The following is a 27,267-nucleotide window of genomic DNA, read 5'->3' on the forward strand; positions in this document are numbered from 1 at the left end:
CTCTATCTCTATCCCTATCTGGATCCTTAAATTCCTGAATCAGCAAAAAATGGCATGCGGTTCAGAGTTTTTTTTCCTGAAAGGAAGTGAAAATACACATTTACATCTAAAAATAACATTTTTATGATTTACGTACTTGGAGTTGCTGGTATCCGTGTAATCATTTGAATGCCATTGCCCGAATACTAATATTTAATTTTTTAATCCGTAAATATTCACAGTTGTTAGGGCTCCGAGACATAGGACTTAACAATATTTTCAAAATTAATATGTAAAATTGTAATAAAATGTAAGGAATATGAGAAGGTTGCTGCATTAGTCTAGATGGTATTGGGCGACCCAAACATTTTGAACTTTTACCGAATTTTTTTAAAAGAATTTGTAGTTATTTGATGTATACTGCACCCCCAGGGATAACACTAACAAGAACTTGCATTTGCACAACGGAGCGTAGAATTTTTAACATACTTTGGGAATAGCACAAATGTCAAGTGGAGGATATATATAATAGGTGTTACCATGGTTTGGGAAAAGCCAAATATTATTTTATTACATGAATGTTAGAGGACGTTGAAATAAGTTTTGATGACTGAAACGCCAAAAAACTTCAATCATTTTCAATATTCAATGTTAGATGTTAAAATCCAAGAAAACTCACCTCGGTAATTTCTGACAAACCATTGTCAAAATGGAAATTAATGCACTATAGTTGTGTATAGTCTAGAATGGCCTTATGATGAAATTTGATATCTAGACACCACGATTACTTGACGACAGCAAGAAGAGCCAGATATTAATTTATTATGATGGAAGATTGTAAAAAAGAGTTCTAGTTCCCACTGATTACTTGACGTTAATGTACTTCTCATGCACCAGGGAAAGTGTCCATGAAATGCTAGATGGAGATAAATAATAATGCATGAGTTTTTTCTTTAATAATTTAATAAAAAGATAAATCATTCCGTTACCTACTTAAAATGAAACTTTGATAAAAATGAAAAAGGAAAAATCAAAGACTTTCAGTACAAATTAACATATAATGAAAAACTTTTAACTTTAATCATTGGTCTCAAAAAAATTAGAGGAATGTTAAGATAAAACACTCAAGCTACTGCATAAGTCGCTTCAGGTTACAATGAATCATACTCAATATACCAACAGACTGAACTCAATCCAACCCACGTTATGAAGAACCTCACAACATGGGTTAAAAGATATTATCTAAGATTGTAGCCAAATGATAGATGATGAAGATAGTAGCATAGAGCGAAAAGATAACGAGAAAATGAGAACGTACAAAGATTTAGAAGCTTAAATTTATAATTGGATCTTCTCCACTAGTTGCTAACCTCATAATGTAGCCGTACACAACCGATGTGTACAATTGCCTTGCATTTTCGAGAGATTAAATGAAAGGAACCAACCACCGCATCTCTTTTCCATTTCCGTTGGATAGATAATAAACTTTCTTCCACTTTTCCTCGGAAAACCCATCGCGCCTGATGAGCCTTTGCCTGTCATATTGCAATGGAAATTGACAGGTGCCAAAAAACAAAAAAGGGGCTCAAAAATAGAGTGCCCAACTCTAGTTGGTGACAAAACGCCAGACGAAAGAAAACCTCAACAGTAAAACAGCATGAAGAACCAAACTTTTTTTTGCCTTCCTTTCTCAGTATTCACATCCAAATAGTGTTCTGATATGATCTCCCTCGGAGAGATATAGAATTGATCACGGAAAGAGTAGAAAGATAACAACGATCTCTTCTTGAATTCAAGGAAACTACCAAAATAGTACATGTTTCGAGAAAATACCAGAACGACCAAAGAATTTGAAATTATCCGGGTAAGGATGATTTATGAGAGAGTAGAGGTTCTGATAAGACCCTCGAGGGGCTTGCCTCGGACTCAGAAAGATTCAAAGGATTTAGCAATGTCCTCAATGAACAATAGAAGAAACTGAGGTTCGAAGATAGGAAGGGGATTGGGTAGAGGGTGGTGAGCTAGAGGGAGAGAATCGCCAAGGAAAGTGCAGAGCGGTGAATCCCCCCCCTCCCTTGCTGGTGCGCCTGAGATCCGCCTGAGATCGAACGAGGACCGAGAAGGGTTAGGGTGATCGGCAAAGAGGAAGGGTAGAGAAAAGGGGAGAAGGAAGCTTACTAGGGTTCTTTGCTGCCTTCCCCTTTCTCCTCCGTCTTCTCTTATGTCTCACGGGACTCAGTGAGTCAAAACCCTTAGTGGGTTCAGGCTTGTTCGGGCCCCTTCTTGTGGGCCGAAAATACAGGGGGTCGTTTGGCCCCCTGCTGTCGTTGGTACTTCTGGGTTGGGGTCTTAACAATTCTCCCCCCTTGAAGGATCAACTTGTCCTCAAGTTGAAATTCTGGGAAACGATCAGCAATTCTGGCTGCATCCTCCCAAGTGGCTTCGAAGTCTGGTAATTGTTGAAATTCAATCAATACCTGTGTTCCATCACCGGTGTACCTGTAGTCTTTGAGAGCCTGCAGTGAGACATTCCAAACCAGGTCCTTCGTCAATACCGGGGGAATCTCCGAAGATGCCACGTCAAGCCCAACGGCCTGTCGCAGCTGGGACACGTGAAAGACAGGGTGCAGGAGACAGTGGGTGGGCAATTCCAGCTTGTAAGCCACGGGACCAATGCGCTGGCAGATGCGGTATGGTCCAAAATACCGGGGACCTAGTTTCTCATTTGGGCGCCGCGCCAGAGACTGCACGCGGTATGGCCGTAGCTTGATGTAAACCATGTCTCCGGCCTTGAAGGTGACCTCGTGCCGATGCTTGTCCGCCGATCTCTTCATCTGGGCCTGCGAATTCTGGAGGTGGTGTTTCAGCACATCCAACATCTGGTCTCGAGCTGCCAATAGTTGATCGACGTCAGCCACAGGCGATGGCGAGGATCCATAACGTACCAACGGCGGAGGATCCCGACCGTAAACGATCTTTGTTAGTGAGATAGTCAGCCTTATGGGCTAATGGGCCCTATTCTATAAGCCCATTAGCCCTCTTATCATTCTCTCCCTCCTAGGGTATATGTATACCCAGCCATGTACTCTATTGAGTTATGTCATTATCTTCTTCCTTCCTCTCTTGACATGGTATCAGAGCTCCAGAGCTCTTCCATCTAGGGTTTGACATCACCCTCTCCCTGTCTAGCGAACCCGGAGCGTGACCGACGGATCAGCCACAGCGCGAGCTGTAGCCAGCCCGCGGAGCTTCCGGAGAACCAGCCGCAGCCGCAGCCGAGCGCCAGCCACAGCCGCAGCCCTAGCCGGAACCGCAGCCGAGTGCCAGCCGCAGCCGCACACAGCCACAGCCGCAGCCGCTCGCCAGCTGCAGCCACGTGCCAGCCACAGCTGCGCACAGCCGCAGCCGCAACCTCGCGCCAGCCGCAGCCGCGCACAGCCGCAGCCGCAGCCGCGCACAGCCGCAGCCGCAGCCGCGCACAGCCGCAGCCGCAGCCGCAGCCGCGCACAGCCGCAGCCGCGCCAGCCACAGCCGCGCACAGCCATAGCCGCAGCCGCGCACCACCCGCAGCCGCGCGCCAGCCGCAGCCGCGCACAGCCGCAGCCGCGCGCCAGCCGGCCGCGCAGCCGCAGCCAGCTGCCTCAGCCGCCGCCGAAGGCGCAGCAGCTGCCGAAGCAGCCGCCGCAGCCGCAGCCAGCAGCCGCAGCCGCCGCCGAAGCAGCAGCCACAGCCAAAAGCCGCAGCCGCCGCCGAAGCAGCAGCTGCAGCCACTGCCAGCAACCGCAGCCGCCGCCGCAGCCGCAGCACGGGCCGCAACCTCAGTCACAACAGCCGTCTCCGTAGAGACCACGGCTCTGATGTCGGAGGAACTTTACTCCACGGGCCAGACGCGTCAACCGGCCGTCCCAGATGATGGCTTCACCGATGCAGACTTTCAACGAGAACCCTTGTCACACAAGGTTACTCATTCTCTGCCGGCGGTTCCCGACACGACTTGTCTCCAGGGCCCGAATTTGTTACAGTGGCGTCACTTTGTCGAGACTACTCTCAAGGCTCGCCAACTGTTCAAGTATTGCACACAAGCCCCGCTTCCATCGACCCATCCACATTATGCGGCGTGGGAAGCCGAGGAACACTTCGTCCTTGGATGGCTCTACACGACCTCCCTGGCACCCTCGTTCCGTGAAAGGTTCCCTCGCTGCTCCACCGTGAAGGGTTTTTGGGACCAGGCCAACAAATTTTGCGGCCGCGAAGGGGACAATTGGCGCCTCTTTATGCTCATTGCCAAAGCCAGCAACTTTCGCCAAGGCGCACTGTCCATCTCGGACTATGCGCTGGAACACAAGAAGCTGTGGGACGAGGTGGACTACTACTTGCCGACGGATGATCCGACGTGCAAGTCATTCCAGAACACTCTTCGCCTACGCCTCTTGGGGTTTCTTTATGGCCTAAACAAGGAGTATGACGACACTCGGCGCCGTGCCCTCCATCGCAAGGAAGGCCTTCCTTCCATTGATGACTTGGTGAAGGAACTCCAGGAAGAGGAGAGTCATTTTCATGTCATTGGCACTCTCTCCTCGGAGGCAGCTCGTGACTCGACTGCCCTCCTCGCCCGGCCTCCCTCGCCCGCTCCTGCTCCCCCCGCGGAGGCGGCCCCCTCCGGGCTGATTTGCTCCTACTGCAGCAAGCCTGGACATCTCCGCAAGTGGTGCAAGAAGCGTCAGTACGACAACCGGAAAAAGAAGGAGGCTACCGAAGGGAAAGCTATGGTTGCCTCCTCCTCTACCTCTTCTACCAGCCCGGCGACTATTGAGCAGCTCCAAGCCGACTTGGCCCGTCTCCGTGACCAAGTGGCTACTATGCAGACTCCGACTCAGTCGACGGCACATTTTGGTGGATTTGGTGCGTTCTCTCTCCCTCAGTCTGAACAGTGGTATTGTGGTACGGCTTCTTACTCGCCTCTCGTATCGGATACGAGCTGGGTTCTTGATTCGGGGGCAACCGAACACATGACCCCGTTCAATGACCGGTTTGTATCCTACGAAAGGCATAGTGGGGACCGTACAGTTCTTACAGCCGGTGGTGGACGGTTGCGTGTTGCTGGAATTGGGGCAGTGTTTGTAGACGGCCTCGGAGTGGTCAGCAATGTTCTTCATGTCCCCGCCCTGCGAGCTATACTTATGTCTCCTCAGCGTTTGGTTGACAGTTTGTCCTGTTCTTTTCACCTCCAGCCTGACGGGATGTTTCTATCTGACAAGGTGGGTCGGACTACACCGATTAGGCGGGAGAACGGGTTGCTGTTGTTGGGCGATGGGGCGCTCGGTGCTTCCTGCTTCACCGCCAACTCCGACCGGCGGATGTGCAGCGTATGGGACGTCTCCAGTTGGCTCACCAACGGCTGGGTCACCCGCCATTTTCAGTTTTACAGCGTCTCTTTCCTTCGATGTGTACTGGATTGGACCTTCAGACTATCGTGTGTGATGCCTGTCAACTGGCGAAGCACCGTCGTTCATCTTTCTCTCCGTCCACCTCGAACTCCTCCACTCCATTATTTCGCATCCATAGTGATGTTTGGGGACCCGCCCCGCAGGCTAGCCTAAAGGGCCACCGATACTTTCAGATCTTTGTTGACGAGGCCACCCGCTACACATGGGTCTACTTGTTGACCGCCAAATCTGAGGTTGCTCCGACGGTCCGTCACTTTTGCACCATGGTTCGTACTCAGTTTGGCCGAGGTATTCAGCGCTTCTGCTCCGATAACGCCCGGACTTCACAACACCGAGCTGGCCACGTGCTTTGCTGACCATGGATTCTCCACGAGTCCTCTTGTGTGGCCACCCGGAACAGAACCGTATGGCAGAACGCCGGATCGGGTATGTCACGTCGACCGCCCGTGCCCTTCTGCTGAACTATTCTGTTCCGTGGCGTATTGGGGTGAGGCGGTCTTAACGCAGTACCCATCTCGTAAAACCGTCTCCTCCCAGCCCCTCGGGTTTGTCAGCCCACTGGATCGTCTCTCCACGGCGTTCCCCCATCTCTCATTGCGGACTGGACTCCTCCCTCGCATCTTCGGGTGCACGGCGTACGTCCACGATACGGCTCCCTCTCGCACGAAGCTCGATGCTTGAGCTCTCCGGTGCGTCTTCGTCGGGTACGCTTCTCTCCAGAAAGGTTACCGTTGCTACCACCCTCCGTCTCGGAGATTTTTCATCTCGCAACGCGTCACCTTTGCCGAGCATGAGTCTTCGCCGGTGATTCTACCTCGCCACGCCTTCCGCTGGTTGAGGCGTCTTCGACTCCTTCCTTGGAACCCTTTCCGTTTGTGGGACCCATTCCTCCATCGTCGCCGTCCCCAGCCACCTTCTCTCCCTTGCCTCCTACCGTCTCACCTCCTGGTGCACCGTATCCTCCCCCTAGTGCACCTCCTAACCCCGGGAAGTCCATCTCTCACCCCGGGGAGCTACCTCCTACTCTTGGTGCACCGTATCCTTCTCCTAGTGCACCACCTGCCCCCGGGGAGCCTCCCCTACCCCGGGAGCTATCTTCTTCTCCTCCTTTGCTTCCGCTCCTCCGTCCGGACGATCGTCACCCTCGTCTACTGATGATGATGCTCAGTTGGGATGGCCTATCGCCCTTCGGAAAGGGGTTCGTCAGTGCACTCGCACACCTCTCTACCCCTTATCTCACTATCTCTCTTTTGATCGGCTAAGCCCTTCCTACCGGTCCTTTCTTTCTCACATCGAGTCGCATCCCCTCCCTCATCGCCTATCCGATGCTCTTGCTTCTCCTCATTGGAAAGCGGCGATGGATGAGGAGATGCAGTCCTTGCTCAAGAACCACACTTGGGAAGTCGTCCCACTTCCTCCTGGCAAGAGGGCGGTGGATTGCAAGTGGATTCATGCCAAGAAGCATCATGCTGATGGTACTCTCGAGCGCCTCAAGTCTCCACTTGTGGCTCGGGGGTTTACTCAGTCGTATGGCGTGGACTACTTCGAGACCTTCTCTCCTGTGGCGAAGATGGAAACAGTCTGTCTCCTCTTGGCGCTTGCGGCTCATTCCGACTGGCCGATACGACAGTTTGATGTGAAGAATGCTTTCCTCCACGGTGACTTGACGGAGGAGGTGTACATGCAGCCACCTCCCGGGTATACCCTTGGCCCTCCGGGCACCGTTTGCCGGCTGCGGAAGTCTCTCTATGGACTGAAACAGTCACCGCGGATGTGGTTCAGTCGGTTCTCTTCGGTCATGAAGACCGAGGGCTACACTCAGAGCAATGGGGATGCCTCCCTATTCTTCCGTCACAGTTCCGCGGGTGTCTCCATCTTGGCCGTGTACGTCGACGACATCCTCATCACGGGGTCCGATTCTGCAGAGGCCGGCCGCCTCAGCTCTGCGTTGGCCAAGGAGTTCGAAATCAAGGCCCTCGGGCCTCTTCGCTACTTCCTTGGCCTTGAGGTGCCCTACTCCCCCCGGGGGATCTTTGTGTCACAGCAGAAGTATGCCGTTGACCTACTGGCCTTGACCGGAATGACTGAGTGTGCACCGGTTACTACTCCCATCAACCCTAACGTCAAGTTGGGTAAGGGGGAGGACTCAGCACCGGTGAACGCATATCAGTACCAGCAGGTGGTGGGGAAACTCCTGTACTTGACCCACACCCGCCCCGACATCAGTTTCGCCGTCAACCTCCTCAGTCAGTTCATGCACTCTCCGCGGGAGATCCATCGTCAGGCGGCCAACCGGGTACTTGTGTACCTAAAGGGCTGCCCCGGGAAGGGCTTGTTCTTTCCTCGGAGTATGGAGCGGACCGTGAAGGTGTACACTGATGCGGACTTTGCCGGCTCAGTTGTGGACTGTCGTTCCACCACGGGGTACTGCACTTTTGTCTTCGGCAGTCTTGTCAGTTGGAAGAGCAGCAAGCAGGACAAAGTGTCCCGCTCCAGTGCTGAAGCCGAATACCGGGCACTTGCTGATGGGGCCTCTGAAGGCCAGTGGATATACGGAATTCTCCATGACCTTCGTGTGGAGTATTCCGGCCCGATCCATTTCTACTGCGACAACAAGTCGGCAATCGCCTTGGCAAAGAACCCTGGCCAACAGGGACGGATCAAGCATATGGAACTCCACCGCTACTTCTTCAAGGAGCGCATGGACGAGGGCATCTTTGACTTGGAATTTGTTCCATCCGCTGATCAAGCTGCTGATGTCCTTACCAAAGGACTATCTCGACCTCTCCTGCAATGTGCAGTGTCCAAGCTCGGCATGGATGACATCCATACTTCGCTTGCGGGGGGGTGTTAGTGAGATAGTCAGCCTTATGGGCTAATGGCCCTATTCTATAAGCCCATTAGCCCTCTTATCATTCTCTCCCTCCTAGGGTATATGTATACCCAACCATGTACTCTATTGAGTTATGTCATTATCTTCTTCCTTCCTCTCTTGACAATCTTGAAAGGGGATGTCTTGATCGCGGTATGATATGCTGTATTGTAACTATATTCTGCCCATGGTAGCCATTTATGCCATGAGTGTGGCTTGTTCCCTGCGAAGCAGTGCAAATAAGCCTCCAATCCTTGATTCACAATTTCCGTTTGCCCGTCCGATTCTGGGTGATACGCGGAACTCATCCGCAGTTCAGTCCCTTGCTGTCTATGCAGCTCACGCCAGAACAGACTGGTGAAAACTCTGCCCGTCGGACACCATGGTCGTGGGAACCCCATGCAGACAAACAATTTCCTTGATGAAAATACCGGCGATGTCCTTAGCAGAGAACGGATGTTTGACTGCCACGTAATGCCTGTATTTGCTGAGGCGATCCACCACCACCATGATTGTGTCAAATCCGCCCGAGCGGGGCAAGCCCTCCACGAAATCCAAAGATATATCTTCCCCAATTCGATGGAATCGGAAGGGGTTGCAGGAGCCCAGCGGGTGCCAAGTGAGACGACTTGAACTGTAGACATACCTGGCAGTGATTGACATGCCTTTTTATGTCGCTCTTCATGCCCACCCAATAAAACTGTTCCTTGATTCGGTGATACGTCTTCAGAAATCCCATATGTCCCCCAACCGCCTTGTCCTTAAATTCCGTGAGGATTATCGGAATGATCTTTGATTGGCTGGGGAGGACAATCCGCTTCTTGTACAGCAGTAAATCCCCTCGAATAGTAAATCTTTTGTCTCGATTGGTACCTTGGCAGATATCTGTCATCACCTTGTGCCATTTGGGGTCGGCCTCGAGTTCCCGGCGCACGGTCTCCACATCTTGCCATACCTGCAAGGACATAGAGCATAAAGCAGCCTCCTCTAGCTTGGGTGAACGCGAGAGTGCGTCCGCCACCCAATTGGTGCGACCTTCCTTGTAGTGGATATCAAACGAAAAGCCCATCAGCGTGGAGACCCACTTGTGGTACGGGCCTTGCACCTCTCGTTGCTCGAAGAGGTATTTCAGACTATATTGATCTGTGCGAATTACAAAACGTCTGAACAGGAGGTAGTGTCTCCATCTTTGGACTGCCCACACAATGGCGATGAGTTCTCTTTCATAGGTAGAACGCACCTTCGCGGTGGGCGGAAAAGCACGGCTGAAGTAGGCCACAGGTCGCCCCTCTTGCATCAAAACAGCGCCCACTCCCAGACCCAAGGCATCCGTTTCTATGCAGAATTCCTGGGAAAAATCTGGAAGGCGCAGCACTGGTGCAGTGGACATCGCAACCTTCAACCTCTCAAATGCGAGTTGAGCTTCCTCTGTCCACCTGAACGCATCCTTCTTTAACAGCTGAGTAAGGGGCCAAGCTATGGCCGAATAATGAGCCACGAATCTGCGGTAATAACCTGTTAGGCCCAGGAATCCGCGCAGGTGTCTCACTGTGCGGGGAACAGGCCATCCCACCATATCAGCAATCTTCCCTTTGTCCGTCACCACCCCTTCACTCGAGATCACGTGTCCCAAGTATTCCAACTGCCCTTGCAGGAACACACACTTCTTCACATTCACACATAGCTGATGGTCTGACAGAATTTGAACCACATGGTGAAGATGATGCACATGGGCTTCCTGGTCGCAGCTGTATATTAATATATCATCAAAAAAAACTAGCACAAATTTTCGCAGAAAAGGTTGAAAGATCTGATTCATCAATGCCTGGAAGGTGGCCGGCACATTAGTCAAGCCAAACGGCATTACCAAGAATTCATAATGGCCATGATGAGTTCGGAACGCTGTTTTTGAGATATCCTCTGCATGCATCCGAATTTGATGATATCCCGACTTGAGGTCTAACTTAGAAAAAACGGTCATACCATTCAGCTCTTCCAACAGCTCATCCACCACTGGAATGGGAAACTTGTTGGGTACAGTAATGCGGTTGAGGGCCCTTTAGTCGACGCAACAGCGCCAAGTACAATCTTTCTTGGGCACAAGCAGAGCTGGGCTCGAGTAGGGACTGGTCGAGCGGCGAATAATTCCCTGGGTTAATTGTTCCTGCACCACGCGCTCCAACTCATCCTTCTGGGCTGGTGAGTAACGGTAGGGGCGCACGCTGACTGGAAGTGCTCCGGGGCGAAGCCGTATGCGGTGGTCAACCCTGCGTATCGGAGGAAGTCCTTAGGGGCTCTCAAATGCTAGGGGAAAAGTCTCCTGCAGTTGCGCCGAAAGACCTCCGCCCCTGAAGCTGATATTATCTGTGACACTCCTGAGATGTAATGGAGCTCTGAGCTTTGATATTGTTCATCCCGCCGGCAGTGTTCCCTCCGATTTGGTCGATGAGTCGAAGGGTCACCCCTGAGAGTGTGAGGCACTCCGTTCACAATGAAACTGAGCATTAACAGGTCATAATTGGTCTTGACCCATCCCAGGCTTCGCAACCACTGCACCCTGAGAATCACCTCAATGCCAATCCTCTCCAACGGTAGGAAATCTTGAAAAATGGTGAGACCTTGTACAGATAACTCCAGGTTACGACATAGCTGGTGGCCCTGCAGGACATGACCATCCCCAGTGTAATGTCATAGGGAGTAATGTCAACCAACGGAATTTCCAGATCACCCAACAAGCGTCTGCAGATAAAATTGTGTTGCCCCGCTGTCAATGAGGATGGAGATCTGGCATCCCCGGAGCTCGCCCGTCATCTTCAGAGTTCCCTACAAAGTGAGACCCAGCATTGTATGCAGAGTTACTTGAGCGGTGTCCGGGGTCTCGTCCTCGGGCAGTAGCAGACAGTCCCCTTCTTCGTCTGATGAGTAGCCGTATTCCATGTCGCCTTGGACTAAGTAGAGCCGTAGCTCGCACTTACAACGATGCCCAGGGGTGAATTTTTCATCACAATGAAAGGATAGGCCCTTCGCCTTCCGTGACCGCCATTCTTCCTCCGTCAGCCCTATATAAGTGCATCCACCTTTCCGACCAGAACCCGCCGCAAGATGACTCACCCTGGGTGATGCTGGGGATTGTGAACTGGTTGGGGCCTTGGGCGCCCTTTCTCTAAAGGATTGCGGCGTGGCGATCTTCGTCTGGACTCCCTGCAGCACTTGGGATAGCTGATTCTTGGCTTCTAGAGCATATTCTTGTAACTCATCCAATGATCGTGGTCTATTCCGCCTGACTTCGGCGCGAATATCTGGTTGTAGGGTCGAAAAGGAAAGCCTTCGCCAAAATATCTGATGGAATAGAGAAGGCATATCCAGCGAGTTGTTCAAATTCAGCGATGAGCTTTTCCACGGTGCCCTGTTGCTGAAGCTTTAATATATGGTGGTACGCTTCATCAGACGAAGAGCCAAATCGCTTGGAGAGCCGTTTCCAAAAATCATCCCAATCCGTAAATCCAAAGTCGTCGTCCCGGTAGCAGAACCAATCCAGGGCCATCCCTTCCAGGTGCATGGCGACCAGTTGAAGGCGTTCATGGGTTGCTGCCGGATGCAGGCGGAAATATTGGTCCACCTGACGTAACCACCCCTCGGGGTTGTCTCCCGCGAATACCGGCAATTCTCCCTTTCTGTAAACCCGGAAGCGGTCACCGTGACGCCCAAAGCCCGCCTGATTGTTGTCACCCAGCGGGTCCCCTTCAGGTGAGAAGGCCCTCGGTAACTCCCGATGTGCTGGCAGAATTGGTGGAGGTCGACCCAAGTGGCGATTGGGTTGCCGCTCGTGGCCGATGGGTGCTCTATCTCCGTGTTCATCATACTCCTCTCATCGGTCGAACCGCGCTCGGGGTAATCCAGGATCCCACGCAGGAAGGCTCCGATTCGGTTCATCATGGTCAACATGTTCTGGATAGGATTGCGGGTGCCCCTGTGCTCCGTGGATCAGTTGCCTGTTCGATTGGTCTGGATGCCATCGGGTGCGTAATCGCGGGTGGGGCGGCAGCGGGGCTAGCTGCGGTGTCTTTTGCAAGCTCGGAGGGCCGCGGTCCACAGCCGGTGAGAGAGCTGGGGCCGCCGGAACCTCTGTGGCCTGGGTGGGATTTCCTCCCGCACTGTCCAATCCTTGGGGCGGCAGGGGCGAGTGACTGCTCGGGGATGCTCCCGGGTCAAGCTCGTTACTCTTGTCCTTGTTTGCCAATGTACGAAGAATTCGATCCAGAATCTCGGCAGTCGACTTCTGGTTCTCGTCCATTCGTGCAGCTAACGCAGACAGTGCCTCTGCGGTGCCTTGGTGGGACACCGTCAGCGGTTCCATTCTCCCCTCCAATTCTTCCATGCGACCCACGGTGAGGCCCTTCGGCATGCGCAGGACATGGCTCTGATACCAAAATGATAAGACCCTCGAGGGGCTTGCCACGGACTCAGAAAGATTCAAAGGATTTAGCAATGTCCTCAATGAACAATAGAAGAAACTGAGGTTCGAAGATAGGAAGGGGATTGGGTAGAGGGTGGTGAGCTAGAGGGAGAGAATCGCCAAGGAAAGTGCAGAGCGGTGAATCCCCCCCTCCCTTGCTGGTGCGCCTGAGATCCGCCTGAGATCGAACGAGGACCGAGAAGGGTTAGGGTGATCGGCAAAGAAGAAGGGTAGAGAAAAGGGGAGAAGGAAGCTTACTAGGGTTCTTTGCTGCCTTCCCCTTTCTCCTCCGTCTTCTCTTATGTCTCACGGGACTCCGTGAGTCAAAACCCTTAGTGGGTTCAGGCTTGTGGGCCGAAAATACAGGGGGTCGTTTGGCCCCCTGCTGTCGTTGGTACTTCCAGGTTGGGGTCTTAACAGGTTCTCATAACATCTGTTAACATGGGTTAAAAGATTTCTGAAGAAGAAGGGATTCACGAGGGAGAGGTTTATGAAGAAAACGGGGTTCAGTGACCAACCCAGGTCAACCAGTTTGGCAGAGGAGCTTTTCCAAAGTATGGATTGACAGGGTCATCCAAGTTGACGACATTGTCCACTTGGCAAAATCGATTGCAAATCGAACTGCGTAGCATGATCGATTGCTTCAGCCTAATCAATCCAATCAGCCCATTGTGCCCATCGATTTTGAATTTATTTGTTTATTAACACCTTCAGCCTATTAAATAAAAAATGAATAATATGGTAGTAGGGTAAGGAGATGGACCCAGACCAGCTGGTTTGAAGCCAAGTCATGAAAAGAGATCGGCCAAAGAGCTTATTCAAATATCAAATTGGAGTCGACAATGAGTCAACTACGTTTATACGCACCAAAATAGCTGATCTAAGATTGGACCAAATTTTCGACATATTGATCAATCATCCAAACTCGACCTTCTACACTGATCAATATCAAGCCAAACCCTGGATCCAAGGGGTTAACAGAAGTTCCACCAGCACCTGGTTCTCCACTCATCCTTAATATCAACTGATAGAGCCATACTACAATCAAATACTGTCGATTGGACCAATGAGGAGATACTGAAAAGTCCTAAATCCGAATAGGTTGACTTTGGGACCATGCCGAGAATTCTATTCCTTAGATTATTCTGTGATTTTCACTAAATACTACGCCCACAATAATTAGACAGTGTAAAAATGTTTGGAGGCTCGAGAAGATATGAACCACTTGTTTGCCATTTAAAAATATTAATCGGCCTCTTTCTTTCTTTACTTGTGTCTATTTTTGTAACCACACGGACCCTTTTTTTATTTTTCCTTTACGTTGGATGTGGACCACTCGTGATAAGTGGCCCACATCAAATGGTTACATTACTCATTCCTCGCTTAGGAATAAAAATGTAAAGTAAAGTGGACCGAGGAAATAAGAAAAGGTATGAGGGTCATTGGCACATTATCTTAATGAAGGGTACTTCCAAACACTGATCAAGGAGGGAGGTCAGCGGCACTGAAGGGAAGCTGTAATCACAAAAACCTTCATCGGTTGAATACGCTAAAAAGAAAACACCAGAGCAAGATAACGTTATTTATGAACTCTACTCAGATAGCAAATTGTTATAAAACACAGACGTCTAGGACCAGGGTCAATGGACAGCGAATAGGTCTAGAAAATGAGTTTATTCGAGTTAATTTCCAAGTTTTTCCCACATACACAAGTAAAAACGATTGAAGACAAAAAATGAAAATATTTCCTCACCTAGACATTCAATTGGTTATGTGAGGAACAAAAAGCCGACCATAAAATAGGATGATCACGGCCAGAAAGTAATGCCACATTGAAATATGTTAGAAAAGAAAAGTGATATTAAATAGAACAAAAGTAAAATGAACTAAATTGAAAAGGGGGAAATCAAACCTGAGATAGTAATGAGAAACACTTTCGGCCTCAGCAGTATTGTACCGAGGTAAAAGTATCCGGGCATCTGATGGAACGTCGGGCAACTCCTTCCTCAGCTTGCCGACAGCTGTTGAATGAGAAAATGCTCCCACCATCATGTCGTTATGCATCATAGATCTGTACCCACTAACCTACATAATGGAAGATTGATTTTGGACACTGGATCAATTAACCAGCTTCAATGGCTCAACCGATTAGAAAATCCGGTTAAATCTCCTTTAAGATATAAACCACAGAGTTTTTTATTAGAAAATACATTCATTTCAAGTAAAGATCTTTGAGTTCCCTGTTTTGATTATATTAAAGTTCCATTAAAATCAGGGAACTGAATCATTTATTTTCTATGCAATAATTTAAGGGGACAATATCCCGTTTTAGATTAACTGTTAAGAGCTAATATAAATAACTGTAACCGTAGAATAGGCCAGTTATGAATAGGACATAAGAGGGCCCAGATAAGGAAAAATAGAAGTGTTTTTTGAAGCAAATATATTTTGTCATCACCAGGGTTACAAGCGTACAGTAGGAGAAAAAATAAGGGGAAAAAAGAAAGAATCTTCTAGTCGTTGTGCCAGTTCTTCTGGTCGTTGAGAGACGCCACAGCATGCTCAGTGGCAGTAGGTCCAGCTTACTCAACCAGCGTGCACAGCTTTGCGCTGATTTTAGGGTTCTGCGGGGTCTGCTGGCACAGGAAGTGGGTGCAATTGTTTCAGTCTCTTTCCCTCCTTGCTGACAACCAAGGGCTATGAGAGCATCATCATCTCGAACCAACTTCTTCATTCTCCAGAAAGAAGTGAACATCCCAATGGGGACGTATCCCTTTTTTCTTCTTCACATACTTCAACAAGAACTTCTCTGAGGGCAAGGTTTCATCACTGAAGTCGTGTTCGACCTGGTGCACAATCTTTTGCGTAATACCGTTGCAACTGATGATACCTCTGCCTCTACGATAAAATATTTTTGCAATTTTGTAGCTTTTGGGGAAGTGGAAAATATAAGAAAGAAGGTAGGGCAGCAGGGACAAAATGATGGGCTCAAAATGGCTCTCATTATATCTGAGTTAAATAGCCAAATATGAGTTCCACTTCCCAATAAACCACCTTCGAGAAATGGAGAATCCCCTTTATAGAACGCTCTACATTCTGGGAGATCCATCTTCATCCTCAGTCACAGTCCAATTAAATTTTGAAAATTCAAGTCGACGACACAACGTTGGTAATCTAGGTGTGCTTGACATATGTTTTCAGAAGATAGTTAAAATTGACCAAATCAAGCTTGCCAACTAATGATTAGTGAACAAGAAAATGTGGCCATTTCTGTAATGAACGAGAACGGAACTATGACCTCATCTTAGTAAGTTCATTTAAGCTAATACCCATCATGATGTGACTGGATGGAGTGTGCTACAGGCTGATTTCTGATACCTCCAGTTCATATGAAAGAATCTAGGGAGAGTTTAATCTTGAGAAAGATTACCCAATATGACAAGATGAGTTCAAACCCACAATCGTAGACAAGTAAAGAAAGATAGAATGAGGATCTCTCTTTCAGTTGCTCCAGACTGACTGCCACTGACTTCTTGTTAAAGTATTCTTCATTCCTTCATCTGCCAGTGCTTTATTTAAAGATTCTCCCACAGGTCCGAGTTTATCTGCATGTGTGTCTAACTGGCGACCTTCCGCTTATTCCTCTTGCTACACTTTCTTGAAGAGAACATACAAATTTCTTCGCCTAAATGGGCCCGCACAATGCCATGAGTCATCCATTTCAATTGTATAGAGAAGTAAATGATCTGGAAGAGATAGCAGTGAGCTAATAGAGAGAGCTAAATGCAAACAGTTGAATCCCTTATGCTTTTCATCAATCAATTCGTAAATGTTACTTTTTAGCTATCTTCTAAGTGAAAGATGATACATGAAAACTACCGACAAAATCTTGAGTACATCAAAAGCCATTTGGTTCCCTGAATCAGCACTTACTCCTTCTGCAGGGTTCCATTTTCTTTGTGCTAAAAGCCTTAGAGTGGGAAACGGACATTGTGAAGTTGGAGCTCACCAGTTGCGATTATCGGGAAGTGCAAGGACTGCAAGGAGATTAGGGTAAAACCAAAAGAGGTTGTTGATTACTTGATTGGAATGGATCCCCCTTATACGTATTGTTACGGAGCCTAATGGCCCCACTAGTACTTAAACCTGGAAGTCCCAATGAGGACTTATATTCTGACAATCATAGGGTTACAAAAAAACAAATTAAAAATAACGTAAATAATAAGCTATAGGTTCACAGGTTTTATGGTTTTTTAAGCTTGGGGGGCTGTGGCCTCCATCAAATTAGTCTATATCAAGGCAGGAAGAGAGAAAAATTCTCCAATGGAAGTGCTTCTTGGTCATGAAGGTATCTTCTATATTCTTGAATCTCTCCTCTTTTTCCTGACTTCCTGTCTTTCTTTTTCCTGGTTCTCCGACATTCTTTATACTGTTACTGTTAAATGTAAAGGCGGATCTATAAGCCCAAGAATGCTTATTTTTATTTTTCTTATCGGATCCAGGCAGATCCAGTAACGGGTCCGGGTAGACCCATTACCCGAATCCTTATCGGATTCGGGTAAGTTATAACGGCTAATTTTATAGCCATTATAACACTAGCCGTTATTAACGGCTAGTTAATTCTCCTATAAAAGGAGAGGAACCTAGGCATGTTGTGGGTAACCTTTTATGGTGAAATAGATTGATTTTCTTCCTTGTCTCTTCTCCCTTCTCTCTGACTATTATCTCTACATCCTCACTGAGCAAAGAGTCAAGTCGACAGTTACAATTCGAGATCACAACTCCCAGGTACTCAAGCATGACTTCCTGAAAGAATTCATTCTACTGTGACACGATACTGGACCAGATGAAGCGCCAGCCCTGCATCGGCCCATCAAAAGAGCAGGCCCTTTAAGAATGAAGTTGGCCCCATAAATAGGAAGGTGAATCAACCTTTCACGGCAGCTTGACAGTCTGTGAATTTTTTCCATTATCGAGTTTTTTTGTATCTGTCTCTCTAACTCTCTTCCCCTTGCACCAGACATCCCATTCCTGTGCAAGGCAGCAGGCAAACGCTCCAGCAACGTACATTCTGCCGACACTCTTCTGCAATGTGCCGACACCAGACATCCCCACTTTCTGTCAAATCGGTGGCAGCAGTTACATCTTCTTTTCCCCTCACTAGTGGAGGCCTATAACTATATACAAGAAAATTAACTTTGCAGATGATGGAATACTCCTGAGGGGATCATCAATTGTATCAGTAGTCTATGGCATACTAACAATGAGTGAAAAGTAAAATTCGCGTTTAGTCAATGCGAGTTCAAGGGAAGCTGGAGAAAACACCCAGGGCTACATACAATCCTATGTCCACTTCATCAAATTTAACACCCTTTGTTCACACACGAACCTCCTTTGCCCTCCTGGTCAAACTTTTTTTGACTTTAATGAATCCAAGATTCCGGAAACTTAAACTTCCAAATCATTTACATGATTTTCCTGGACTGTACCGATATTTATTCAGCGTCTAGTTCTCACTTCTACCAACTATGTATCCACGAATGATGAACTTGTCACCTGACTTATCACTCATTACAGGCCCGATCTTTTCCATGAAATATAGATGTTGAGTTTTATCTCTATCCTCTAACAGCAGGTGAATGGCGGGAATCTGAATTTATTAGATGTATTTATAATGTTTTCAAAAAAATTAGATGTATTTATAAAATGTTTGTTTTCATTCATTTATCCTAGAAACATGCCTACAATCAACGTCCCCATCATAGGCTACATTTCTTTCACCTTAATGGAGGGATCAGTTGAAAAAAAATGATACTCTAATGGAGGGATCAGTTGAAAAAAAATGATACACTACCTACAGACTGGAGAAAATGGATGTTAATCAACAGGATGAGAAGACTGCTGATGAAGGTTTTAGGGAAGATTTGACATGGTTGGAAGATGTCAGCAGTTAAGTTGAATTCATATTTGGATTCTCTCGATAACATTATTATTAAGGAATATTTATGCGGCCAATTTCTACAGAAAAACTGAAGATTCAATTCGATGCAAGTCAGTAGAAATGAATTAAAATTAAAAATAACAACTGAAAATAATCATGATTAACAGGAGTTTTCATATTTCTAGGTCATAGAACGGAAATTCATGAGTGAGTTCTTTATTCCAACAGAGAAGTCAATGACAGCAAGAATTTGAGACAAGTAGAGGAATACTAAAAATCTTTAAACACTAAGATTAGGAAACGAGTGTTAAAAAAGACAAAGGTATAAGTAAATCATAATTGATGTTATAAAGCGCGTATTTTGTCAATGTTCACCAGGTTCGCTGCTGCCACTTGTCCTTAGAAGGTTGGAGAAATGAAAGAGACCAAAGAAAAAGAAAGAAACCCTTAACTCTCAATCATGAACCAACTGGTTAAATATCAGCTGGATGAGGACCAACATAATACATGTGGGCCACTTATCACTTACAACATGAAGCCCACTAACACAAAATAGACAATGGAATGTGTCAGCCGTGGAAACTATTTTTCAATTTTTTATTTCTTTATTCTTTATGTTTGTGTATTTGTGTAAGTGCCCTTATAAGGCCATACGTTATGTCATATTATGGGCCCACTTATTATGCGTGACCCATCCTGTAACCCTACAAAATCGTGGGGAACTTTTTCTGAGAAGTTATGTTCTTCCATCCAAACCCTATTCGTTTGCTAGGGTTTACAGGTGTTGCACTGTTGCAGAGATTTCACGTTAAACAGGAAGAAATAGAAACAAACTAAAAGTAAGCATCATCATGGCATATTGGAAACAAACTAAAAGTAAGACCAAATAATAGTAACAGAAGGCAGTAGATAGTTGAATCTAAGAACTAACCGTTGACAGTTCCCTCGCATGAATTGGATGGCAAGAACGAGGAGAGACAGGCTCCTCATATTCACTAAACGTAAACCAACTGTTGTACTGAAATCAAAGTAGAGACCACGGCACTAAGTCACAATCTATATAAAAAAAAATGCAGTCAGCAGCCACAACCATAAATTTTAAATATGCACCTGATCTATCGCAAATAGTACAGGGATGTCTTTAACCATTGATAGCTCTTTTCTCAAACGAACTACCACACCAACTGATGCGTGCTGCTCTTCAATCCCAATGCGAACTAGGTCCAGCAACTTGGAATCCTCGGGCATTATCATACTATCAGCATCCTTTCTCATCCGAACCCCAGCTCCTTCCCCCAATGGAATCGGATCTTGTATTTGTAGAGGCAAATTTTGCAAATGAGACTCGTTGAACTTCAGGAAGTCCTGAAGAAGAAAACTATACAAGTTCTATGTAAAATGCATTAAGATATCGATTCAAGCAGAAAAAAAATGAATAAGTTCACCAAACGAGTTGGAAGGAGTTATGTCTTTATGTTTTATTTAGAACCGGACCCTCTTTCTGATTCCTTAAAACCTCGATCATCTAAAATTAGTCAATATGTCCTCAAGATTATCTTAAAGGGATCGTCCTTCGGGTTGGGCTGAGACCAATAGTTTTGCCACCCGCATTCATATAGCTCTTTTTCAAAAAAAAAGCATTCATATTGCTCATTTGTCAGTTAGAGATGTATCTTTTAGCAAAACCCTAGACTGCCAGAGTGGCGGCAGAGAGAGGCTGAGGGAGAGTATGCCATGATTCTGAGAATAAGACTTTTAAAAAAAAATTGATTCTGAGAATAAGTCTCATTCCATTATCGGAAACTATTATCGTTTTAAAGCAGAAGACCGGTGATAGTTTAAAATAATGTAAGCACAAACCTCTTGTTCATTTTCCAAATCAAAGATACACAAATATCAAAGAGGGATTGAAGTCAATAACGAAACTATTCATTTAGTAATAATAGTAAATATAAATTATTTATCAAAAAAATAAGGGTAAATATAAAAGCTGTGGTTTGATAAAATGCTGCAGATGGTATATAAATGATAAACTAATTTAAAACTTTGTTTCCTCATAAAACAAAAAAATATATATTATAACTTTTAGATTTAATACTGAGCTGAGATGGATAGAGTGAAAGTGCTTCTATACAGACGTTCTTTCAACCTTTTTCAGGAAGCCTGTGCATGCAAAAGAAAGTAATTCACGGTAGGCCTTGATACAAAGCTAAGAATAATTTATAACATTATGTAAAGCCTACAAAAAAAGTTTCAGTAAGAAAAATAGAGAGGGCACGAACCCTCGACAGTCATTTAACTTTATTCCGGTTTCCAAAACTGCAGCTATCGACCACATTATGAGAAACCTATGCCCTAGATAAGACGTTCATTTCAGGATCTTCTTGAAATGAAATTTACAGAATGGGTACTTGACTCTCTCAGAAATATAAAAGGCTATTCACGTTTTTCAAGAGAAACATGCCTGAAAATGCTACGTAAAGCTATAATTGATGATGACAGAACAAATGTTCAAGGTTTTCCATGACATAAACTACGCTATTTCGAAGGTGCATAGGCCTTTTGAGGAGGGAAATACTCTCCTAACAAATATTGTAAATTTTAAAGTCAGACAAGACCCAAATGGTCAGTGAAAACAGAAGCACTCAAAAAGGGAACAGCAAAGTTGGATCCATCGGTACCAGTACCTTCAGAATTTGAGTCGCCTGTACAGGAGTATCCCATAAGTCTGTCTGTGGGTTTTTGTAGAAGAAACCTCCACGAGTCCATTCGCTAGCATTTGGCACGTAGAAGACTAACCAACCTTCACTACGTGCCCAATGAACAAGCATAGCAAGCAGGATACTTTTTCCACAGCTAACTAGGCCATCCAATATGACTTGTTTTCGAATTGGTGAACCTGTTAAAACTTGTCAACGTGAGAAAAACGGCAGACTCCAGCAACAACTATGCGTTGGTGTGAAATACATGCAACAAGGTCATCCTCAACGTCAAGGTCATCCTTGACGTCATCTACCCTCGTTGAGGTTGACAACAAAATAAACATAGTCAAAATTTAAGGTGGTTGACAAGGTAATGCTTGACATAGACGATGTCAAGGTATCACGAACAGTTGACAGTGCCCATCAGCATCTATGGCCAACTTAATAAAATTCTAGCCAAAAAATTGACAACCTCATCAATGTCAACATCAACCAGCTTGATGCTGACTATGACAGAATTTTTACAAGTATAGACAGACAATGTTGCCGCCAATTAACATCGATGACGTAATCAGCAAACCTTCAACCAGCGTCAACATGAATGTTATATATCAATGTCAGAACGTGCAGAACAGTAGGCGGGAATGGAAACAGTCAAGCAGTGGCAATTGGTCTGTCTCCTGCGATTAAACAGAAGCTAGCAGAGAAGCCAAGCGTTTCCTTTAAAAGGTAAGCGACATCATTCCTTTCAAAAAATGTGATAAGCGGACATTATTCCCACTGAAAAAATGAAAAGCGGGCATCATTACCCGCTATAATCAACGACAACACATGATGTCAAGACAATAATACTACTATTATGATTCTAAGCACTGTTTAATTTTATTCTAGTCTTTAACTTATTAAAATACTGATAATGCACAAGAATAATTTTTCATTTACGAATACTATGTATACACATGTGTCTTATGAATGCAGAATAAACAAATGTACATCTGACAGAGGAATATTCCTGGCCAGGGTCAGCATACAATGAAGGGGACTGCCCTTGTTACGAAAGAAAGGGTGTTGCTTGTTGGCAGATAAAAGCAGAAGTGGGGTGACTTTAGGAGCTGGGCACAGCATAAGTAAGAGAACCATATGGGTGATACAGTAAGCAGAAGATTCTATTTGGGAATTAAAAATTCCGAGTTTTTTTTAAAATAATTAAAAATTCCGAATTAACCCTCAGTGAAAGCATGATTGAAAAAATGAACTGAATAGTTTCACTGTAGTAGATAGATAAAGGATCCAAAAGAAACTTAAGTCCTGGAATGTAAGATGGAGATGGATATCCGCACCATTAAGAAATGTGGATTGAAGTTCGTAAACATACCTATTTTATTTTAATATGGAAAAGAAATGTAAATATGGTGTTGATTCGTGGGGGGGGAGGGTTGGGGAAGGGGGGGCGCGCGGAGAGGAGTTCGGAGAGAACAGAAATCTTAGAAGGGTAATCTAAGACGTTTTTCTCATTTTCCTCCTCAATTATGATTGTAAATGAAGAATCAAATTAGGATATCAAGAGGGCGATGGTTGTTTTCATTCTTCTTTCCATCAACATGAGTTCTAAAAAAAGAAGTCGACTCCGTCCTTCAAGAAACAGAGATAATCCACCAGAAAACCTCATTGAACCGAAGCTGCAGCGAGCAATAAAATTAAACCCTTTTTTTTTTCAGAGAGAGAACTTACTTTTACTGCTAACCCGGGCAGGAGGATCAACAATACGACGGAAATTATCCCGCAAGTCGATGAAGCTCTCTCTAACCAGAAGAGCCCACCGCCTAGTCTCCCCAAATTCCTGCGTCATCCCTGCCGGCAATCCCTCGGGCAACTTCCCCTTCAAGTCTTCTACACTGAAATCCCAAAATTAACATCAAAACTCAGCAAATTCCGACAACAAAATCCAAGAGACGGTTAAAAGGAAAGACCTGAAATCAAAATAAGAGCATATGTCCTTGTGGCCGAGCTCAGCGAGGGAAGATTTGCCGCAAAAAAGAGGGCGGCCATTGGGACGCACATCAAGATCCGGATCAAACGGCGGAATGGGAAGCGGATCAGTCGGAATCTCAAACTCCACGTCCTCGGCACCGGGAGCGGCCGCGGCCATGTCGTCGACTTTGGCGTAGGTCGGCGCTTTGCGATCTTTGAACTTGCCTCCTCCCGTGGCGCCTGGTTTCTTCGCAACCACGGCAGTTCCCTTCGATTTGGACGAGTAGTAGGCGAAATTCGTCGTCGGCGCCAAGAAAAACGAGTTCTGACCTAAATTTCCCGTTGAAGAACCGATCGAAGCAGCTCGAAGAAGAATTCCTCGCCACATTTCGACTTCTGCAGGTACACGAACCACGATCGGAAGGAGATTGAAGGGACAGTGAAGGGTTTTGAAGTGTCGGTTGCTCTTTGATTTACTTCTGCTTCTCCAAGAACAAGCTTGCTCTACTTATATATTAAATATTATAAACTATTAATTTTCTACCTATATATTCTAACTGCAAAAAATTAATTAAAATACGTTTGATCATTTTGTACCAAAATAGTAGTCATGTAAGTTGGGACTATAGTTCCGGATCGTCCGGGACATGGAGGATGGATGGAACGTCCAGAATCAGTGCAGGGATGCGGACGGGATGGTTTTTCGTCCCAGGATGAAAAAATTGTCCCGTCCGCGTCCCGACTTTGCCAGTTTCGTCCCGTCCAGAGAAAACCCGTCCCGTCCCTCGTACCGGATGGAATATACAATAAAAATAGTTCCAAGGTCTGATTGAATTAATATGAGTGATTTTTCTTAGTTTTTTAGGAAAATATGGAGGAGAGAGAAAGCGGAGGGACGTATGAACAATTACTTTTGGGCGGCGTCAGTTTGGGTTCCCAAAAAAAAGCAGGGACATTGATGCAAAATGTCAAGGAATCGATTGTAGCGATGCCACATGGCAAGATCTCAACCATCTGAAGCAAATCTGACGAATTTTCATCCATCCCTTACCGTCCATCGTCCAAGACCTCTGGACGGGACGGTTTTTTCGTCCGAGCGAACGAAAACCCGCCCATCAGTTCTTCCCGAGACAAATTTACGTTCCGATTTTCGTCCAACCTCGCGGACAGGACGATTTTTTCGTCATGGGACGAAAAAGACTTCCCGTCCGCGTCCCTGCACTATAGTTGGGACAATGGGTATTGCTCGTGAATAAATTTAAATATATGCAATATAATCGGCATATGTGTCAACTCTTGTTCACCTGAATATTTTGGATGATTTAATAATCATGGTCCTCATGCTCTACTTAAAGGTATTAAAACTGTTAGTTTTCTAACCGTATCTTCTAACTACCAAAAATTAGTTATTTTGCTTGTTCATTCCATTCCAGTCTTAGTACCAAAATAGTAGTCATGTAAGTTAGGAGAATGGGTACTGCTGTTGAAAAAATTAAACAACATGCAATATAGTCAGCATACGTGTCAACTCTTGCTCACCCAAATATTTGTTGTGATTCAAGTATTATCTTTATGCTCTAGGGCCATGGATGTCATTTCCTCTTGTTTATATTTTTATTTGATATGGAAGATGTCCAAAGATGGTGGGGAATTTGGGCAGTTTATACGGTGACGTTTGAGGAGACATTATCATGCCAAATATGATGGGTTTTTTTATTTGTATTTTTATTTAGCTATGACGGTACATTACAATATTTATCTATTTATTATGTTCAAATATTGTGAAACTCAGATAAAAAATCAAGCACAGTATGAGATATTAACTCCGAACCACTATCAATGTGTCTGTCTATTAATAATTAAGGGATTTTATAATAGGGATGCATTATCTGTCCAGATCAAGAATGATCAAATTATGTGGTTTGAGTTGCTCACTTTATGTGGAGAAATTGAAAGAATGATCTACTTTCAATTTTGTGTTTTAGAATTAATCCGTAAACCATTTGTTATGTAGAGAAAAAGTGTTTCTTCACTTTGCATGAATCCAAATTTTCCTCATGTGTTTCTAATGCAAATGCGTTTTAGTATCATTTTGTATCGCATGATCTATATGTCCACATCTCAGAGTCGAGATCATTGAAATCATATCATTCACTTTGAAACTCAGAAACTAAGTTCATTTTGAATCTCATTGGACCAACACATCTATCCCTTGATGCCTTCTAATATCCCCTAGTTCAAACAAAACTCAACCAAAACTGGACATCTTGATTCTTTGTTATATTCCTAAGAGATCTCTTCAAAGGACCAAATTAGACATAGACGACACAAGGTTTATGACTTAGAAGGGCCATTTGGTTTAGGTGAAAAGTTAAGCAAATTGATTGGGGACTCGCCAAATCAAGAAGTATGTCAATAACACAAAAAAATAAAACTTATGACAAAATGAAGGGGAGGAGATGCTTTTAATTTAAATTTTTTTCATCACCACATGTGAAAACATTAACTTGGATGGCAGTTAAATTTTATTATTTTATTTTTTCAGACACACCATATGATGAAGAACCGATGCACAAAATAGGCCATTAATATGTTATATTTCCGGGGTTTTATCACTTTTCACAGTTTCCAACTTAACATCCTTCACGACACTTCATAGAAATTTTCTCTTTTATCATTGTTACCTGCCAAGATGCCTTACTAAATCATAGACATTTCTCTTCACTTAATTTTTTTAGTTCTAATCTGGAAGCAATTATAGATACAAAGAGCATGCCCATAAAGATTCAACGTTAATAATATCTAATATCATATGAAAAAATCCCTAGTGTCATGCATCATTTATGGTAAAATCGATTGTTCATGAAGAAAATAGTTCTCCTCTCTAAAATTTACCTCGAAGATATGATCATTTGTGTTGACAGGTAATAAATGTATGAAGAATTAAATTCATAAAAAAGAGGTTCACACATTGTCATCAAACATTGTCATCCAGGCTCTCATTATATTCCCAATTTATATTCACAAATAAAACAATTATTTGTTAATGTATTTTGATATTTTAAAATACATGTGTTAATTTAAAAAGTATTAGGAATTTAATAATTAAATTATTTATTATTTTACTAACTAATTATTAAATTGAATAATCCTCCACGTTATAATAATTGATTTTAGACGAAAAGTATAAGAAAAATAAAATGCGAATCACAGTGACTACAATTTCCTTACCAAGTGTGACTAAGAGCTCTTGCACATTTTCACCTAAAATATTTAATAATAAATAATGTGGAAAGGGATCAGTACTACTTAGTGTTGATTTTGTAAGCAAATTTTTCATGCCAAATCTGAAGGGTTTGATGCAATGGGAGTGACCTTATTTACAGCGGTGAATCTCAGTTTTCTATAATTTTTTATTTATTTAAGACATAATAGATATCAATTGAGGCATCCAAAAAATTAATAGACAGTGATACGCAACCGCTGTCAATATGGGTATCTTGACTACTAGATGATAAAAGAATTAAAGAATCAGCACGCATTATCAGTCCAAAGAAATATGAAAAACTGTATAAGGTTTGATTCACCACTTTATAGGGATCTAGTCATGTTCCATCTCCTTTCCCTATTTAACATAAACTTAAACCCCAAACCATCTTTTGAGATTTTATGGTTCTTCAGTTGGCACATAGCCAAATTAACGTATTGTATTTATAATACGAAGATATTTCACAATCATATTGAACCACCTAATTTAGACTCCGACAGCACTAAGTGGAAACCATTTCACTCATATTCTTCCTTTTGGAATGGAGAAAATTAGTTCATTGAATAACCTCATTTGAACCAAGCCATAAATCCCTTGATTTACTCTCCAACATTTCCAAGTTCAAACATTC

The 27,267-nt window shown here is 44.9% G+C and overlaps 2 protein-coding genes across 2 annotated transcripts; both read right to left on the reverse strand.

Annotated features, from left to right (window-relative positions):
* Positions 1 to 1,262: 1,262 nt before the first annotated feature.
* Positions 1,263 to 23,846, reverse strand: LOC144715553 (mitochondrial 28S ribosomal protein S29-like protein). Its single transcript, XM_078590483.1, has 7 exons — positions 23,368 to 23,846; positions 23,129 to 23,292; positions 21,383 to 21,594; positions 19,806 to 20,060; positions 19,627 to 19,713; positions 14,667 to 14,839; positions 1,263 to 1,514 (listed from the first exon to the last, which is right to left on the reverse strand). The coding sequence occupies exons 1-7, from the start codon at positions 23,754 to 23,756 to the stop codon at positions 1,406 to 1,408; spliced, it is 1,389 nt and encodes a 462-aa protein (XP_078446609.1). The 5' UTR covers positions 23,757 to 23,846; the 3' UTR covers positions 1,263 to 1,405.
* LOC144715554 (uncharacterized) lies at positions 1,523 to 3,411 on the reverse strand. Its single transcript, XM_078590484.1, has 2 exons — positions 2,158 to 3,411; positions 1,523 to 2,077 (listed from the first exon to the last, which is right to left on the reverse strand). The coding sequence occupies exon 1, from the start codon at positions 2,856 to 2,858 to the stop codon at positions 2,241 to 2,243; it is 618 nt and encodes a 205-aa protein (XP_078446610.1). The 5' UTR covers positions 2,859 to 3,411; the 3' UTR covers positions 1,523 to 2,077; positions 2,158 to 2,240.
* Positions 23,847 to 27,267: the final 3,421 nt, after the last annotated feature.

This window comes from Wolffia australiana, chromosome 19, assembly GCF_029677425.1.
Source record: "Wolffia australiana isolate 7733 chromosome 19, ASM2967742v1".
NCBI classification, from domain to species: Eukaryota; Viridiplantae; Streptophyta; class Magnoliopsida; order Alismatales; family Araceae; genus Wolffia; species Wolffia australiana.